This window comes from Arachis duranensis, chromosome 3 (genome assembly GCF_000817695.3).
Source record: "Arachis duranensis cultivar V14167 chromosome 3, aradu.V14167.gnm2.J7QH, whole genome shotgun sequence".
Lineage (NCBI taxonomy): Eukaryota > Viridiplantae > Streptophyta > Magnoliopsida > Fabales > Fabaceae > Arachis > Arachis duranensis.
Genome location: NC_029774.3, coordinates 27257411 through 27278775, shown reverse-complemented (window position 1 = coordinate 27278775; position 21365 = coordinate 27257411). Strand labels below are relative to the sequence as shown.

The following is a 21365-nucleotide window of genomic DNA, read 5'->3' as shown; positions in this document are numbered from 1 at the left end:
AGAGAGATAAAAAAGAGAGAGAGAAAGATAAAGAAGAAGAATGAGAGAGGAAGTTTGTTAATTTTGGAAAAAAATATTTTATTTTAATGGTAATAAAAGAATATTTTGTGATACATTTTGATTTATCAAATTAGTAATATAGAATATAAATTATAAGTTATATATAGAGTGAGAAGGATAGAGAAAAATAGAGAAGGGAAGAGATAGATAAGAGAATGGAGGAAGAGAGTTTATTAATTTTAGAAAAAAATATTTTATTTTAATTGTAATTAAAAAAGATCATATTGCACATTTTAGTTGTCAAATTTATAATTAGTTATTGATAATAATATATAAGAGAGATAAAATGGACGAAGAAATGAAATAAAGAAAAAAAAGAAAGAGGAGAAAATAACTCTTTAATTTTAGAAGAAAAATTTAAATTTAATTATAATAAGTTATGATTGACATGTGACACATTTTGATTGTAAAATTAGTAATATATAATAATATATATAAATTACAAAAATAATAATATTAATTTTGTTTTTCATAATATCATTTCTATGATTTTTTTACATTATATTTTATATAAATTTGTAAAAAAAAGTAATAGTATTATTTTTCTATAAACTAATATAAAATTTAATACTACGATAGAAATTAAAAAACCAAATAATTTTAGCGATTACTTTTATTTTTCGGTTTTTTTAAATAAAAAATTAATTATTTTTTAAGTAGCCACTTTTATTTAGTATTTTTTGTCTTTTCAGATTATAATTAAATAATGTAAAAGAAGAATAACATTATTAGATACAATGCAAATGCTTATATAATGTGTTAATAATTAAAATAATTTTTAATTTTTTAATTTTATTTTTCATAAATTAAGACACCATGCATTTTTAATATTATTATTACAACCAAATAATATTAAAAAATAAAATGTAAAAATAATAAAAAATAATATATGAACATAATTATACAAAAATAAAAACAAAATTGTAAAATCATATATTTTAGTGTTTTAAAAAATTCATTTTCTAATACATAATAAGTCAATTATTTAACAAAATACGAAAAAAACTTTTGATTATAAAAAAATTGTACAAAATATTAATAAAAATAAATGGGAGAAAGAGTGAAAGACATGTAATTATATGAGAAAAAATTTAGAAAAGTATAAAATGGATATCGATCTATATATTAAATATGAGTATAGGTGAGTATAAGAATAAAAATAAATTTGGTAATAATTTAAGAATGAGTGAATGATAAAAAAATATATTGTTATAGTTAATGTCGGTAACTAATGAGAATTAGTGATTGTAATTAGTGAGAAAAATGAATGTAATGGTAACAGTTTTTAAAATATTATAGATAAAATATAAATCTGGATGAACAAACTTAAATGCAAAGAGAGACAATTATACAGGAATATTTAGGATAATTTACCTATTTAAAATAAATAAAAGAAAAATTTATTCAATTACAATAATTAAAAATTAGTTATTTGTATGTCTGGATTCATTTTTATATAATTCGTAATAATCTTTCACGTTTTACAACTAATACATAAACTGTGGTAAGTTTCAACGGTTTATGAGAAAAACATCATAAACATAAATTGTGGTAACTTTTTACAGATTATGAAATGAATATTAAGAGATATAAACCGTGATAATCTTCCACAGTTTATGAAAAGATCAGTTTGGACATAAACTATAGTAACCTCCCATAATTTTTGAGTACTCATTAATTTTAAAAATATATAATTCATATACTCCTCATCATACTTGCAATATTAATATAATTAAATATAATTTAAAAAAATAATATAAACATAGAACTTGAGTTTATATATTCTTTATTTATGATTAAAAATTCACATTTATTATTTTCTAACCAGTATTCTATGATGACATTAATTAACGCAAAATCACTTCTTGATTACATTGTCCTCTTATTTACTTTTATTTGATATTCCTAAAGATAACGTCAACAAACATGTATTTCTATATTATTTTAAGTGAAGATAGTATAACTAAGGAAGATATATAACATGCACAAAATTTTGATACATATCGAGCATGTAATGCAAAAATATTGATACGATCAAGATAGTATAACCAGGGACGGACATAAGGGGGCGAGTAGTGGCCTCGGCCCCAATTTTTTTTAATAATAAGTTATTATGTATAATATAATTTTTTTTAAAAAAATTATTTATTATTTGTTATTATGGATAAAAATACTAGTTCTAATATAATACACAAATGCACTAATACTAACTTAATACATGAATGATGCATTAAATATTAATAATTTTTAATATCAAAAAGTAAGTAACAATATCAAAGAAATCTGAAAAAGATATTATTACTAATATTTTTTAATTAAATAAAAATTTTTAAATCTCATAAAATAAATTCTTTTTCTTCTTGTGGCCGTCTTTTTTTATTTATTTGGTATTAATTCTCTCTGTTTCAACTGCTACAATTAAGAGATCTTTTTCAACTATGAATATTGTGAAAAATAACTTAGAAACAAAATAAAAGATGAATTTCTTGCTAATTGACTTTTAGTTATATTGAAAAGAAAATTACTGAAAAATTTGACACAAATTTTATTATTGGTGAATTTTATGATACGAAGATTCGACCACTTCATTAATAAAAAGTATACACATGTTTTTTTTACTTTAAAATATATTCTCTGTCAGTATATTTTTGTAATACATTATATTATATAATTTTTTTTACATAATTTTTAATATTATATGTATTGTTGGCCCCCTATAATATCATTTCTAGATCCTTCCCTTGAGTATAACTAGCCTCTTAGTTTATATATATATATAGCAGTTTAAAATAGGCTTGGGATTTGGTTTCTGAGAATAGAGCAGCTTTGCCAATACTAGAAATGTTCATCCTGTAATCAAATATATATATATATATATACTCGTGGGAGGTTATTACGGTTTATGTCCAAACTAATTTTTTCATAAACTGTGAGAGGTTATCATGTCCCAATATTCATTTCATAATCTGTAGAAAGTTACCACGATTTATATTTATGATGCTTCTTTTATAAGCCGTTGAAACTTACTACAATTTATATGTTAGTTGTAAAATGTAAAAAGGTTACCACGATTATATAAAAATGAATCAGACAAATAACTAATTTTTAATTGTTATAATTGAGTAAACTTTCTATCTATTTATTTTGAATAAGTAAATTACCCTAATACTTATATGGCAAAACTATAAGAATATAATTATTTAATTAGAAGAGAATATAAAGTGAAATATTATGTATTTTTAAAAAAATATAGGTATTTGATACTGGAATTATATAAAATTACATATTTATTTGTTATTTTTATTTTTACATTATTTATAATAGTTAACAGATTTATTAGTCTTTTTACGTGGTGTATTTTTTTTCTTCTGGTTTTTGATTTCTATTGAATTTATTTGTTTTTCCTTTCATATGTTTTTATTTAAAGATATTTTTTAAATTTTTTTATATTTTTTTGTAGTGTCTGAATTGATATGCAATCTTTGCCTAAAAATATTAGTATTCATGTTAGCTTTTATAATTTTTTAAAGATAATAGAAACTTTATTTAAATAAATAATTTAAATGATGTTTTGAATAAGAGAACTTTTTTTAAGTATTATCTATTTTATTTATTAAAATAGAGGGATTCAATATGTTCGTATTTTATTTGTTTACTAAAATTTACTAATCATATTTTTTGGCATAATTATATGAAGAGGTTATATGTAATTTTTTTACCTATTTTTTATTAGTAGTTTTGTGTTTGATTATTTGGTAGATAGAATAAAAGAACAAATTTATAAAGCACTAACGAATAGCATATTAAAATAACCATAAGAGACCTCAAGATATAATTAAGCCAATAATAGTAATAATGGTAAGAGTTTTATAGAATATATATAATTAAGTAAAATAGCATAGAATTTAAATATTGGTAAGCGAAAACTTTTATAATTATTATTATTATGATATTTTTAATGTACATATATTTATTGTATTTAATCTGTATTTTATGTTTTAAGTGAATTATTATGAAATAAATTTAATTTATAAATTTATTTTATTTAAAGATGGATGGATGGTTGATTACTATCTATTGCCATCTATTTAGAAAAAAGATGATTATTTGATTATTAACTATTGTCATCTTAAAATTATTGACATGACATCATTAAAAAGAATAACGTAAATTAAATTTATTATATAAGAAGTTGATATCGACTTTTATATGATACAAATCTATTTATTCTACGACCAAAAATAGAAGAAGCAAATTAAAGTCTACTCGTTATTATTTATGACCCAAATCTAAATTAAGCAAATGTGATCAACCAAATTCTAATTATGCTCATTTGGACTTCAGTCAACATAATTATTGTGTCCTTATGAATAAGCTCATATTTTGTAAGAGTAGAAAAGATGCATGTACACCTTTGTAATAGTTAAAAACATTATGTTGAGATTAAAGGCTATATAGATAAATACCATTTTAAATAATATATTTTTTTATGTTTTATTATGTAATTTTTTTTGTTCTAAGCAGATTATTTGTATTTGATCATGAATAAATGAAAGTTTGTTGACAGAAAAACAATTGTATATAATTTTCAAAAACCATACTCGTCTTTTTATAGAAATATAGATCAACCTTATTCATAGAAGAATCTTATGCATTTACTTTCTATGGCAAACTTTGTTTTTACAACACATACTCACGACTTCAATACAAAAACATACTCATGTAAAACTACATATCATTTTTATTTATAAAAATATTCAACAACTTAAAAATTATATAAATATCCACTTACATACACTTTGAAAAATAAATACATGATATACAACTTTATTCATAAAACATATTTATATCACTTGAAAACCATTCACACTTCTTTCTGTAACAAAATATGGAATTTATTCATCATAACACACTAACAGAATAGAAATTCTCTTTTATTTATGAATATTTGTTGTCATGATGATGTGATCCACTTGTCCTCTTGTTTTATTTTGATTCTTATAGAACCTTGGAAACAAATTTCATGAACTACTATGTTAGTCATTTGTTAAAAGTTAAAATAACTTTATAAGGTTGAAATATATTGTTTGTACTCATTTTTATTTGATACACCTTAATGTGCATCTTTTATTGTTATATAACATAGATGATTCACAATGATAAGTCTCACATCCAATCCAACTATATATAAGAAAATATATGAGAATTAACATTAAGATAGCTCATCAAGTAACACTTACAAATAATATTGTCTGATACCTTAATTTAGTAATTATGTTAATCCAAGTTTTTTTGGTAGAATCACGCACTATCATTTTCTTTTTTATCTTCTTCTTAATAAGTACAATTAGATAATTACTTAATATATATTTAGCAAAAGTGGAGAACAAAAAAGAAAAAAAATATAAAATTATGTGAAAAAAGATAAAAAAATGTATAAACTGAATGTTGAATTATATAGTAGATATAAAAAAGAGTAAATATTAAAGTGAGAATGAATTAGAATTTAATTTAATTTATACCTATTAAAAATTAATATTTACATTGAGAATTATTAGAATTTAACTCAATTTTATGATTTTTATTACATAATTAATACAAGAACAGTAATAGATCTTTTTATTTTGTAAAAAAAATTAAAAAATATTTTAAATAGAAGCAGAAGAATTAAAAGATAATTTATTTAGATAAGATATATCAATTAGCCACTTAAACTGATGTAGTATTATTGTAGAAAATAAGAAAATTAATAATACATCTAAAGACTATCTTAAGTTTTGATAATAAATTACTAATAGATGATAAAATGTCAAATTGTCAACTTTTCATTATGTGACAATATTGATATTAGTTTTTATATAACATGAATAGATAGATTCTAAAAAAAAGTAACTATATGAATTTTCATATTATTGAGTAGTCTATTGAGTTTAAATTAAAAGAGATTCAAGGATTTATCTAAATTTAAAATTTTAACAACTATTTATATCTAAAATTTTGGTATTTATTTAATTAATTTTAAACATTAAAAATTAAATTTTAAATTTTAAATTTTAAATTCTAATAGTATAAAAATAAAATATTAGCTGAAATATTAATTAATGTTGATAAAAAGTGATGATAATGATATTTCTCGTAATAATATATTTTCACAGTTGAATTATTATTATTATTATTATTATTATTAGTTGGTATACATTTTTTTTAAATGGACTTTTGTTAGGTAGACAATAACTTTTATAAACAATGTGAACAATGGGATCTAAAATTGGTCCATATTACACTCCCAAATTACCCACATAAATCTTAATATTAGGATAACTATTCGCACACCTAGTGAATTAAACATCCGATATATCAATTGTTTATATTATTTAGTATTTTCATTGTCTAATACTTTTTCTTTTTAAATTATCACTACAAAGATATTGATAGTGTTTTTTAATTTCTAGGAAGTATGAAACTGGGGTCATTGGCAAGATTGTTGAACAAGTCTCTGCAAAACTTCTAAAGATCAAGCAACAAATAAATAGATTTGATTCTCAATTTGAAGAGGTTGAATCACTTTTGAACCTTGAATCTCATGATACTACTGTTCGTATGGTGGGAATTTATGAAGATCCTAAAATAGGCAAAAGTTACATAACAACATTTGCCTTTGAGCTATACTATAAGATCAAATATAAGTTCCAAGCGGCAGGTTTTCTTGTCAATGTTAGTAAACAGCTAATGAAAATCACCGATAATCTCTTGGAAAATCTCCAAAAGGAGCTTCTTTCTGATATGGATGTGGAGACCATGCAGGAATTGGAGCATAAAAAAATGCTTCTGGTTCTGGAAGGGGTTGATAATAAAGATCATTTGGAGTTGCTAGTGGGAATGGGAATAGGTGATTGGTTTGGTCGTGGTAGTAGGATCATCATAGCAACAGAAAACAGATATCTTTTTCGTTATTGTCCTCCTGTGATGAATGGTGTTAAGCTTGAGAAACATTGCATACATGAAGGTGAATTGGTGAAGGAAAAAATTGTGAAGGAAAAGAATGTAGTGGGATTTGTAAAGGATTTCATTGATGTAATTAATCAACTGAGGGAAGAAGATTCAAAGGGGAGGAATGTCGTTTCCATTGTTGGCATGGGAGGATCAGGCAAGACCACCCTTGCCCGAAAGATCTTCGATAGCAAATTGGTCACTGAGCTATTCCCTTACCGTGCATGGGTAATTGTTTCCAAAGATTATAGAGAAAATGAAGTTTTCTTAAGCCTTCACCGCTCTTTGATGCCATCCACCACACCTATACCTAATAATGAAGAGGTTTTAAAGGCAAATGTGAGAAAATATTTGAATCGGAAAAGGAGAAAGTATTTGGTAGTTCTAGATGATGTGTGGGATACTCAAGTGTGGGACAAGATAAAGGATTATGTTCTCCCAGATAACAATAATGGAAGCAGGATATTGGTGACTACACGAAATCATCAGGTGGCAAACTATGCAAGGTCAAAGGAGCCTCACCATGAACTTAGCCGTTTGAATGAAGAAGAAAGTTGGGAATTGTTTTGCAGTTACGTGTTTTGTGGAGAAGAATGTCCCCCTGATTTAGAGCCTATTGGTAAATCAATTGCTGAAAGTTGCAAGGGTTTACCATTGGCTATCAAAACCACAGCTGGAATTGTGGCAAAGCGAGAGAGATCACAAGATGCATGGCAAAAAATCAAGAACCTGATCCCTTATTGGCGTGTTGCTGAAGACAAGGATGGTAAGAAGATGATGGAGATATTGAAGCTTAGCTACGATGATCTGTATGAGAAAATGAAGCCATGCTTTTTATATCTTGGAGTGTTTCCTGAAGATGAAGAGATTTGGGTGAGAGACTTAATCCATCTATGGATAGCAGAAGGGTTCATAGAACCAATCCAAACTGGAAGATCAAAAGCACCACCCCCAGAACCTGAAGATATTGGTGAGCAATACTTGAAGGAGCTAGTGGACCGTAACTTGGTACAAGTGACCAGTAGGAAGAGTGATGGCAAAGGCGTGAAAACATGTCGGATCCATGATCTCATCCGAGAACTATGCATATCAGTGAGTAATAACAGTAACAATGCTCGTAGGTTGTCCTTTCCCAATGATGTAGGATCCTATGCATGTTCAGTAACATGTAACCAATCAAGGACTTGTTCCTTGTTCGCTTATGGAGATATCGCGGGGTGGTCACATCATGTTCCAGAAGATTGCCAGGTTAATGTGCTATACTTGAAAGGAGTGGATTGGAATCTATCTAGCAAAGAGAATTCTGAGTATTTGATGAGGTTGAAAAGCCTCAGGTTCTTGAAAATGGATTATACTGCCCCACGCGGGTTATTTAATAAGCTTCAGAGTTTACAAACATTACGTGTACTGACCACTTTGGAGTATGAGAAAACCATTGATGAGGGGTTAAGGCATTTGAGACATCTTAGTTGTGCTTCTGGAGTGCATTTATTAGAAAAAGAAGGGGTTAAATATAAAATGCAAAATGTTCAAACTCTATGTGATGTGTATATGGATTCACGACTGGGGTTCTTACTCGACAATGGCTACTTTCCCAACTTGAGAACACTGGGTTTAATACCGATGAGTGAAGACCAAGGTCAATCATTGAGGAACTTGCACCGCCTAAGCAAGCTACATAAATTGAAATTACAGTTTGGGGTCTACTCTAGAAGGGTTCCATTAGATAAAATTACATTTCCGTCAAATCTTAGCAAGATTACCTTGTCATGGTTTGAGGATTTAAAGTACCAAGACATGAATGCTTTGGGACAAATTCCCAGCCTTCAAATTTTAAAATTATATCAAGTGAAATGTACCAAAAAAGCCCTTAATTGTGGTGGTGCTGGGAGCTTTCCGCAGCTTCAAGTTTTTATCATGATATCAGTGAAGGTCACACGTGTTACATTAGAAGACGCTGCGATGCCTTGCCTTCAACGTGCGCTCTTTCGTGAGTGTCGTGGCTTGAAGTCCAAGTACCTTCCTGAACGAATGCTTTCCTTGGGTAGTAACTTGCATTTTATAGAACCTTTTGATGATGATGATGATGATATTGTTGATGAGGATTTTAATTTTGATGATTGATTGATTTCTGTGAAGTATTGGATGTCAATGTCACAGCTTTTCCAAAAGCAGGTATATATTTCTTTTGATGAGACTCATAAGCACAGGCATGCATATACATATATGATTTATGCTATCTGATCACCTTTTCATGCAACTTATTTTTTATGATTTTGCTAATAAGGTGAATCATTCTAACATTTATGTATGTATAATCAATTTGTGCAGAACTCTCCTCCATAATACATACATCATTTCATGATGTGCTCCTGCAGCCTCATTGTATTGCAATGGAGTAGTTGTGATCCTCTAATATTGCACTACTTTTTTTTCTTTTTTTAATATTGAATAAAGTGTTTTTTTTAATTATTTGAATGACACCTTTTATTACTTTTAATTTCATATTGTAATTCCTCCAATACATGTTTATTATGGTTTACTATTATTTAAGTTGTGATGTTCTATTTGAAGTTTTGAATGCCATGTAATTTTTTTGTTATAAATAAATATGGGATGAGTGTTTCATAACTTTAGTGTATAACGTTAAGTATTCTCGATCATGACAAAGATTCGGAGAAAATTGAAACAAGAAGAATGCATGCAGAATCTCCAAACCATGTATCAGAAAAAGAGAATGGAGCCTTTGAGCCTGCACTGCCCAGAATGTCAACACAAGCAATCTCTCTCTAGTTTCTGGTGGTGTATGCTACATGCATGCTATGTATCTTAAACTCAAATCTGTTTTTTTTTTTTATATATAGATTACACGTATCATCATAACCAAAAGCTAGGAATTAACTTTATAAACTATACAGTATATATTCTCCTAAAGTCATAGTAACCTCCCATTGAAACCGAGGCATGCCACAACAACAAGCAGGGCCAGAAGTATCCATCAGATATTTATCTTTGAAACTTAAAAATATTGCATAGGCACATAATAGCTAAATGATGCCATTATTTCTTTGCTGAAATTGATTCTTTCAATTCTCTCAACGTGACAACGTCATAATTACTAGTGAAAACTAAACAAATCTTTCCGTTCAAACAACCTATTCTTAAATTTGTGATTATGAGAGAATATATACTCTTCTAAAGCATAAAAGAAGAAGAAAGTTTACACAAAAAAGTGTAACAACAGCACATCGGAACTCCATTTCGCACGTAAGTTAGAAAGCATGTGCTTAAAGAAACATGTATATGTGAGAATGATAATTGCAATCACAATCCGCTCACTTATTCATAGTGCGGCTGAAGTTTGATTATGTATATATGTACGTAGGCAGGTAAGTATATGATGATCTTTTAGGGAAAATTAAAGTGTATTTAGTAAAGGTCGTCTTTGATGTTTATTATTTTAGTAATTATGATAGATATACAATTTTAATAAAAAATTTTAAGTGTTGCTAAAATTAAGATTTTATTTTCTCATATTATTGTAGAATTTTTTATTTTTAAATTAAAAATATTGTCAAATAATATATTATTTTTAACAATATTTTTTAAATATTATCAAAGCTATATATTCATCATAAACATCATAATATGCATCTTTTATATATGTACACACGTACAAACGTTTATATCTTAAAAAGACTTTAGCATTGATTTTTTTCTCTAACTAATATTCACTATCTGCGCCCATTGCAACTCTTCTCGAAATAAATATTAGATACGTTGGTCCATCTGACGAAGATTCTTCCTTCTTATCATTCTTTTCAATTCTTGTTCTACGTAACTCAACATAAGACTCAAAATTAAAGGAGCAAAATGTGGATGTTTTTTTAGCTAGAAATATTTTGTAGATATTATCCTCGATATGAGCTCTATTCTTCACACAGTGTACTTGAATGATCCAATCATTCTCTCAAACTAGTACATCCACCTAAATTAGGCTGGCCCGCGTCCACATACTCTTGCTTCGTACGGCAGGTGAATTGTTAAGTGTTTCATGACATCAACAAATTCGGAAAGGAATATCCTCTCTAACTTACAAAGTATGATCAGAATGTTCTTCTCCATAACTGTGAGATCATTTACATTAAGTTTCGTAGCACATAATTCCCTAGAAAACTCACTTATTTCTATTTGGGGTTTTCAGATGTTGGTAGGAAGTTCTCAGAATGCGACAGGCAGCAATGACTCCATAAAGACATGACAGTCATGACTCTTCAACCCAGCAAGCATACCTTATGAGATGTTTGCACACCTACCCAATTTAAAGGCATAACCATTAGATAATCGGAATCCTCTAATCCGCCTACAAATATTTTGTCTCTATTCCTTCGTTAGAGTGAACACCACCTTTGGTTTAACCCACTGGCAATTATCAAGTCTCATTAAGTTCAGATCTGGCCGTTTACAATTGTTCACCAAGTTTAACCTTGCCTTATCATTATTCTTTGGCTTCTCATCATCCGTTACCGTGTGAATGACATTATCAAATACGTTTTTTTCAATGTACATCACGTCAAGATACTCTTAAAATATACTCTGCTTCATCCAATTATACTCCTTGCCATATCTCGAAGGTCTCACACATGCCCCATTTATCGATAATTCTTGGGATTCTAATGACACGATGCTAAACTTGCAAACCGCTCAATTTCACGGGTGCTTCTTCTTGTTCACTTCTATTCTTCCTAAATGTGTCTTTGTTGTGCCAAAAAGGATGATCAATGTCGAGGAACCTTCGATGACAATCAAACCGCAAATTCTTACCCCATTCATCAGTCAAAATGCCTTTGTTTCTTTCATACAAATGAGACACAATATTCTACCCTAAGTGGACCAACTTGATAACATCCCATATGCAGAAAAAGTCATTAATGGTCCACATCAACACAACATGCAGTTGGAAGTTTGTCTTGGTTGAAATATCATAGGTTTCTATAATATTAACCCATAACTCCATCAACTCATACACCAAGGATTGCAAAAAGATATTTATTTTGGCCTTTGGATTGTTTGGACTAGGTATGATACAAGTTAGGAACATGTATGGATCCTTCATGCACATTTTGAGAGGTAGGTTATAAGGAGTCACCACTACAGGCCAACAAGAGTACGCGTTATCGAAATTAGAATTTGGTACAAACCCGTCAGAGCACAAGCTAATCTAATGTTTCTTGGCTCGCTTGCAAATGTAGGGTGGACCCTATCAAAGTGCTTCCAAGCATCTCCAAGTAACGGGTGCATCATAAAACTATCATCTCTCTTGTTGTTATTATGCCAGGTCATGTGAAGGATTGAACTCATTGATGTATACAATCATTTTAGCCTAGAAATTAAGGACAAGTAGTACATCTGTTTGTTTGGAATTCTCTTTAACCGCCGTTTACCAATACATTCTCTCTCAACTTGAAACTTTAGTGCATCACAAAATCTACAAGCAGTTAGATCTACGTCCCCTTTGTAATACAACATACAACCATTTAAACAACAATCAATTTTCACCGAATTTAAACTCAATTTTGAAACTAACTTCTTTACTTCGTAGTGGTTATGGGGGATGCCACTAGTTCCAACAGGTTCTAATTCGTTGCAAAGGATGACCCACTTATTAAAAGACTCTTAGGTATGATTTGACTCAGACTTAATACTCATAATTCTAAAACATGCAGACAATTTCAAATGAACAGATCCCTAGTACAAGGGTTTTGTGGCATATTCTAATAGATGATAAAAGCTCTTTGCCTCCAGGTTAGGCTCTTGATCAACATTTTCCATATCAGTAACACCTATTGCATCAAACACTATCCTGTTGTATCTTTCTTGGTTACTCTCCCAATTTATTTCTTCCACGTTTACCTCTCTAAATCACCCAAACCTTAATTGATCGATCTCCAGACATATTGAAATTGAGGCAGACTGGTTAATTCCCTACTCATCCACTTCTCTGTATTCCGTCCATATCCAATACCCATCCTTCAACCCATTACGGTAGAGGTGAAGTGTTATATTCGAAGGTCTTAACTACTTAGTCAGCCGACACTTATAGTACGGATACCTAGATACCCCTTGAGACCTAAACAGTTCCATGTTGAAGTCATACACAGCAAACTCGTAAACCCTAGAATTATCTTACAATAAACACCCTAGAATTCATCCAACAACACAACTTATTAAAATTTTTAGAAAATTCGATAGGGTGTCTCCTATAATTAGAATCTCCAACCAAATTCGATTATCATTTTCCCACAAACCAAAATGTTTTAAACAAAATTTTGGCAGAACTTCTCCTTAATTCAAAGACATCTACCAAATAAGTTTAATAGTTTTCACAGAGAAAATAGCTGCATGCATAAATTAGAACAAACAGACATTCAATAACACATCAAATCCTAACCGTTCTAGTGTGCAACCCCTTATAACTCCACAATTTTTCAGCAAACAAGGGTTTCGAGAAGGCTCCTCTACACGACCGTCCCCCACTTCTATCCTAAAATACTATCCTAGAGAAAGTAAGTTTGGCATAAAACTTAAACAATTGGTTATATTTAGAGATAGAAAATCGACCTGGAACCACCTGTACAGACTACGGAAGAAGCAAACTCCAATTGATCTAAGAGAAAATAGCATTGTCCTAAATTAATTCAACAGCTCAAGTACTCTTAATCTCACCCTACTTAACCTACCTTAACTTAATTTAATTTTTATTTATATTAAATTAACATAACAAACCCTAATCACAAAATTCATTACACTAAATTAATTAATAATTTAATAAAATACCTAACAAACCCTGAACTCACAAAAAATCTCAATTAAAAACTATAACAAATCCTAATCACAAACTTCATTACACTAATTTAATCAATAATTTGATAAAATACCTAACAAAATCCTAAACTCACAAAAAATATGAAAAAAAATTATAGCAAAATTACCTCTTATGGTGGACTGCAGGATGGTAGAGGCGGCAGTGACGATGACAATGTTACCACCACCGATGGCCCACGAACAGTAGTGGCGGGGGCCAACAGCTCCAGCAGTGACTGACAGCTCCAGCGACGATAACGTGCAGTAGCGGCGACAACGTGTAGTAGTATATCCGACGGGTAAAGTTGGTGCTACTGAAATCAGATTTTGCGCTACTGATTACCATCGAATTTAGTGGCGGAGTTTAAAATCCGACGGAAGTAATTATGGCACAACTAGAAAATTGATTAATACATACAGATTTACAAACAAATTTAGTCTTGAATACAGATGAATTTTTGGTTACCGACGGATTTTGTCCCTCTGTAAAAACTTCGTCGAAAATTATTTACCGACGGATTTTTCCTCTGTAAATTCTCCATCCATTTCCCGAAGACGACGAACTTTCTGACGGATTTTCCGTCAGTAATTACAGACGGATTTTCCGACAGATTTTTCGTCTGTAATTATAGACAGATTTTCTGACGCATTTTCTATCTGTAATTACAGACGAATTTTCTGACAGATTTTCCATCTATAGTTACAGACGGATTTCCCGATAGATTTTTCGTCTGTAATTTGAACCTTGGAAAATCATCTCGCACTCTGATTATAGACAGAAAATCCGTCTGTAAATCCATCAGTGAGGTAAAATAGAATTTTTTTATTTTTTCAATTACAAAATAAACTTATTTTCATACAAAATAAATATAAATTTAATACAAATTTTTATCTAATCTTTTTTTGAATATTTATAATATTACAAAAAATAAACAAATTTATCGTGTTATAAAACTAAAAGAAAATTATTATAAACAAGCAAGTCAATATAATTCAAAACATAAACAAAGTATATTATCAACTATAATCCTCAGTATATTGTTCAACCATACTAAATTTTACACAATTTTACATTTATTACAAAAAGATTAGCTGAATTCTTTCTAAAAAATGGACATGAATCAAAATCCAGCAGCCATATGTGCATGAATTCTTCTTGAACCTGATAGGTTTTGATTCAGAAGAGTTGATCACCAAAGGGAAATTAATTTCCTTATGGTGCTTTGTTCTTAGTAGTTTTCCCACCACATTCCCTCTTGAACAAATCTCAAGGTCCATAGCATTCTTATTCCCATTAGATTCCTCAACAGCAGCTTCTTCTGAATCACATCCACTTCCTGTTGGATTAGAATCTAGTTCATTGTAAACAGAATCATTAAGCTCTAATTTTGACATGCCTTTCTCCATGGAAATTGGTGATGAATATGCTGATGAGGGCAAGAGACACCAGTCACCTAATTGCCAATTTGCATTAGCAAAACAGGACAACAATTTTAAGTTTTTTGGACTTTGCTCTTCATCTGGTGCAGTATAATTAATAGAAGTTTAGTGTAATAGAATCAGTTACGAAGTTATAACAAAAAGAGAAACTCCACAATAACAGTACAATTTTGATAAATTGCATTTGACTAAGCAGTGATGGCAGGGATGGCAGTCGATAGAGTTTCCTATTCTTACTGCTATTTCTCAAGGCAGTGATGGCAGTCGACAGAGTTAGCAAACACTAAATAAAACAAATTAAAACCAAAGCATTACAAAAGCAAATTAAAACCAAAGCATTACAAACATCTATGAGATTACCTGTAGCCAGAAACCAATATCTTGAGTGAGTGTGCTTGGAGCTATACATAAATGCTATTACTGAAATAGCTAAAGGGAGAGTTAACTGGAATATCATGCAGAATCGAATGTCATTATAATTTCTGCAACCAACTAGAAGACAGAATTCAGACAAAAACTAGGATACTATTTCAGCACCTTGACTTGAAGAATGAATTCAAATACAAAAACATCAATTTTAAAGTATGTAAGGAAAATAAGAACTAACCATTCATAAACTACACAAAGAAAGGCAGGAAAAATGAGTGCAAATAAGCAAAACAACCCGATCCTCTAGCCAAATCTCTCAACAACCAATGCAAAAAAAAGTGAAGAAAGACTGCAAGAAAAAGATTTGATTTTATTGGGGGGATAAAAGTGAAAGGTTTGAAATGTTGACACCAATGATCAATTAAGTATGTTTATAGTTTCTTATAATTATAAGATAATTGGAGCTGGTTTCCTTCCAAACAATGATCAAGTTGAACTATTTTCATCAAGGGAGGAATCACCTGAAAGCAAGTGACCAGACACATTATGTGTGACCAATCAAGGGGGTGAGACAGCGGCCACTAGAGAGGTCCCACATCATGATCATGCTATCTTCATCGCCAGATGCCATATACCGTCCATCAAGAGACATTGCCAATGACAAGATCATACTCTTGTGACCAACAAAAACTCGGACACACTCCCCACTCTGAACATCCCATAGTCGAACTGTTTTGTCACTTGAACCAGTTGCAATGTAGTTACAGTTGGCATGCCATTGCACACACTAAATAAGATCATGAAACGGGTAAGCTTTGCTTCTAAAGCATATTATAACTGAAAAATATTAGACTCTATAACTCACATCAACATCAGAGAAGTGCCCTGCCAAAACATCATGTCTAAGAATAAGGTTCAAATTTAAACATAAAATAAACTAAACCTACATTACGACCTGAAGTGAAGAAACAAATTGAGGAAGAACATGAAATCAAGTACATACTTGTTGAGTCTGCTGAGGAAGAAAGAATAAACTCTCCAAGAGGCGGCATAAACTGGCTCTAAATGACCTTGAAAGACTGATTACTCAAATACTATAAGGAGTTCGGTTACGATAAATAGAAAGGTTCTGATGAATTTGGCCATCGCTATGCTTTAAGAAATTTTTATACACTAACTCTATGAGGCCCCTGAGGGATATTTTCCGTATCATCTATTAATTATATTTGGGTAGTGCTAGGGAGCCAATGGCTTAAGTGTACAATGTGTACAATGGGCTAAACCTTTGGTCCATGAATAAAATGAACATCACCCACACTATCCAGAATAACCATCCGAATACCAGGAATAATAAACATCTCATCCTAAAAACTTAAGTTAATTTTGGAGTTCACCAAAAATCGAACCCTTGACCTTTCGGATCTAGAATTCTAATACCATGTCATGAACCCACTCATCCCAAAAGCGTAACCTGACAGGACAATGTAACACTAATGGTCATATCTCTAATACTTTCTAAACCTCCATTGTACACATTGTACGCTTAGACCATTGGTTCCCTATACTTTTCCATTATATTTTAATCATATGGAAAACGTCTCTAGCGGTGCGTGCTATAATAGTGGTTAATGGGAAGATATTTTCAGTGGATAGATGGTAGAGGAAGAAACCAAGCAAGTGGTTTGAATAATGGAATTATGGACCCATGCAAGTTATTGGAGAGCTGTTGGGATATTACAAGAAAAACACCCATTCAGGTACACTTGAAAAGTGTAGCTAAAAGTGAAAAAAAATGATGCCTTAGGCTACGGCTACGCTTTTTGGGCTACGGCTACGCTTTTTGGGGTGATTCCTATTCGGCCGTTGCCTATTCTCAAAGGCTACGCTTTTCTGCACCAAGGGCTACGCTTTTGGCGTTTGGGAATAGGCTACGCTTTTCAAGTGATGCTGTTCAGGACCAAAGGCTACGCTTTTCAGCTTTCATTCTTCCAGAAAAGACTACGCTTTTCAACGCTACTGCATCACTTGTAAAGCGTAGCCTCAATTTATACCATAACTACTTTTTATAAGCGTAGCCTTAGGTCCCTTTTTTTTTGGTATACTATAGCTACTGTATATAAGTGTAGTCTTAGGTCTCTTTTTTTTTCCTCTATGATATAGCTACTGTATATAAGTGTAGCCTTAGATCTCGTTTTTTTTATTTGTATATATATAATGTTGCACTCCCTGAGGAATCAATAACTTTCACCTTAATTCTATACCTGTTTTTATAATATATACAAATGAAATAATCAACATAAATAAACCTCATACCAACACTATAACTTCAAGGAAAACAAATCAACATGCTTTGAAGACTTTTCACAATAGTATGACCCAAGCTTCAGAACAACTTCAGTGCCACATCTACATTGAGCAACAAACCAATCAGATCCACCAATCACTCCCATAATTATACCATACACAGCATAATCACCATCCTAAAAGAAAAGTAACAATAAAAAGGGCATTAGTATTTTAATTTGGACTTGAATGATGAACATAAAAAGAAAGTGAAAAATAATAAAAAATGACTAACCTCTTTACATTCCTTTAATTCTCCAATTGTCTTCCGAGGTGTAATCTCAAGAAAATCTTCCGCAAGTGAGTAATAGTGATCACGTTTTTTAGCACTATTTGATTTCAAAGATTATATAAAGAAATCAAAATTTTAGATATTATGTAAAGGAATATAGCAATACTATAGCATAGCCATGAAGCTTTAAAAAAAAAGTTGAACCTCGTATTAATGTTGGAAAGGGGTTTCTGACTAATCAGAAATCTATCAAAGTTTTGTTTATGCTTAACGGTGCTATCAACCTGTTGCAACAATTCGGCACAACAAAAGGGAAATAGAAAATTTAGTTAGCAAAGACAGTAAACTTCAAGATTAAAAGAAACAGAGGAGTGGCAGCAAAGACAGTAGATGCTGGTGGTGTTGGGTGAGCAGTGAGAAGCAGTTAGAAGATGATGGCAACAGAAAAATCACGCAGTATAGAAATCATAGTAACAACCTAAATAGAAAATCATAGTTAAAAAAAATATGGAAAAAGAAAAATAACAAGAACATGAATCAACTAATAGAATCAACCAACAGAATAGAATCACAGTAATAACAAGTTAACTACAATAATTAAAAAACAAAGCTCAAGTAATAACAACATAAATTAGAGATGGATAGCACTCAAGATATAAGCAGAAAGACAGCAAATCAGAAATCTATGGGAATCTGCAGGCTGTGTTTATAGAAATGGATAACACTCAATATATAAGCATAAACCTTCAAACATTCAAACTTTGCTGGATTTGTTGAATTTTCATCGAAGGTTCTGGATTCTGCAGCCTTCCCAAATTCCTTATCATCAAGGAGTTCTATCAAAATAATATGCATAGGTAAAGCCTCTTGATATGTAGCATGATAGCGAAATAAATTCGTGACACTAGTGGAAGCGAAAAATATATTTCAACGAATAGTTGATTCATAATACTATTGATATATGAATGTAGGCATGTAACTTAAGTAAAACCTCGGGATTCTTAGAAATTATTTTACTAAACAGACTAGTTGTTGATATAAAAAAATTCCAATCATACATAAGATTCCATCAATTGTAATTTACTAAATTCCTTTTCTTTCTCCAAACATGGTTTTTGGAATGTACCTGGGTTTCCTGAATAAGGCCTCCTCAATGGGAGTATAATAGGATAATTACTATAATAGTCTTATAATTCAACAAGCACGCACAATTACACCACCAGATACATTAGATACATTCACAGAGAAAACAAAGAAAAAAGTACATAAGTCTGCAACTTTATGCACTCAGTGCACTTACCCATGGTTCTTTGTATTCTTTCTCTCTCACACCTGTGGTTAAAGTATCAACAAAATATGATTAATGTAAGGAAGTTTCTTGCAGCAAAGTACAAAACAAAAACTTGTAAGCAAACTACTAAATTGAAATGCATTGGTGGTAGCATACCACTGAATGCAGAATTGTCACTGCCACTGCTGGGATTGCGATATGGCTTGAAGGATGTTGCTTCGCCTCCACAACCAAAGGCAATCTATGAAGCTGACACTACAAATGACAAAGATAAAAATACAGTTTTAGAAAACAAAAAGAATAATGCTACCCCTGCTTTTGCGAGATGGAAAGGGAAGAGAGGTAAGAGTTCAGATGGGTCAGAGCAGCTTTAGCGAGATGCCAAATGGCCAATAGCATTTACTATCTGCATTCTCATATCAAAACACATGAAATTTATTTATCAAATCTCAGATTCTCAGTATAATCTTATCAATTATATAATCTTATAGAACAACAAGCACCACAAAGATCTGAAACTATTTATGCTACCCTAACTTAGAATTTAGGAACATGAAGCTCAAATCAAAACACATGAAATTAGTTAACAGATAGAGTGAAGAGGAGGTACCTGTCATGGATTTGAACCTGTTACATCATGGACACCATTCTTTGCTGATCAGCTTCTGGAAGTGATTCCAAACCAGCTAACATGCTCTTATCCATGATTCAATTCAATTCAATTAAACCTAGTGTTCTTCATTCACATTGTTGTTCACATAAACAATGAAGTGCCGCATCATTTCATCATGCTAGGGGATGTAGCCATTGACAACGGTGATGCCCTATATACAGCTTGCCATGGAAAGGAGTAAGAAGGATTGGATGAATGTAATAAGAAAGTAGAGATTCGAAAGGATTCTAGCATCTCCACACTCCTATCTGAAATCCCCACTATTGATTTACACAAGTATTTCTATCCTTTTTTATTTTATTTATCTTTTAAATATATAATCCAATTACATTTGACCCTATGAATCCACTTAACTGAGATTTACAAGGTGACCATAGCTTGCTTCATACCAACAATCTCTGTGGGATCGACCCTTACTCACGTAAGGTATTACTTGGATGACCCAGTACACTTGCTGGTTAAGTTGAACGGAGTTGTGGAAAGAAAGTGCTGAGTTAGTTTTTAGGCACATGCCAAAGAGCCATTATTGTTGATCACAATTTCGTCCGCCAAGTTTTTGGCGCCGTTGCCGGGGATTGTTCGAGTATGGACAACTGACGGTTCATCTTGTTGCTCAGATTAGGTAATTTTCTTTTCAAAAAGTTTTCAAAAATCTTTCAAAAATATTTTTTAATTATTATTTTCGTTTTTCTAAAGTATATTTTCGAAAAAAAATAATAAAAATACAAAAAAATCATAAAATCATAAAAAAACCAAAAATATTTTGTGTTTCTTGTTTGAGTCTTGAGTCAATTTTTAAGTTTGGTGTCAATTGCATGCTTTAAAAAAAAATTTTTCTTGCATTTTTCGAAAATTCATGCTATCATAGTGTTCTTCATGATCTTCAAGATATTCTTGGTAAATCCTCTTGTTTGATCTTGATGATTTCTTGTTTTGTGTTGTTTGTTTTTTTTCATATGCATTTTTCGTTTATTAGAGTCCATGCATTAAAGATTTCTAAGTTTGGTGTCTTGCATGTTTTCTTTGCATCAAAAATTTTTCAAAATTATGTTCTTGATGTTCATCATGATCTTCAAAGTGTTCTTGGTGTTCATCTTGACATT

At 30.6% G+C, this 21365-nt stretch overlaps 1 protein-coding gene across 1 annotated transcript in view; it reads left to right on the top strand.

Moving 5' to 3' along the window:
- LOC107478357 (disease resistance protein RPP13-like) overlaps window positions 1-9681 on the top strand; it is a 10797-nt gene extending 1116 nt beyond the window's left edge. Inside the window, exons 2-3 of the mRNA XM_021138005.2 lie at window positions 6513-9225; window positions 9382-9681. Of these exons, the coding sequence (XP_020993664.1) occupies window positions 6513-9174 (2662 nt within the window). The 3' untranslated portion in view covers window positions 9175-9225; window positions 9382-9681. The remainder of the gene's footprint in view (window positions 1-6512; window positions 9226-9381) is intronic.
- Window positions 9682-21365: the final 11684 nt, after the last annotated feature.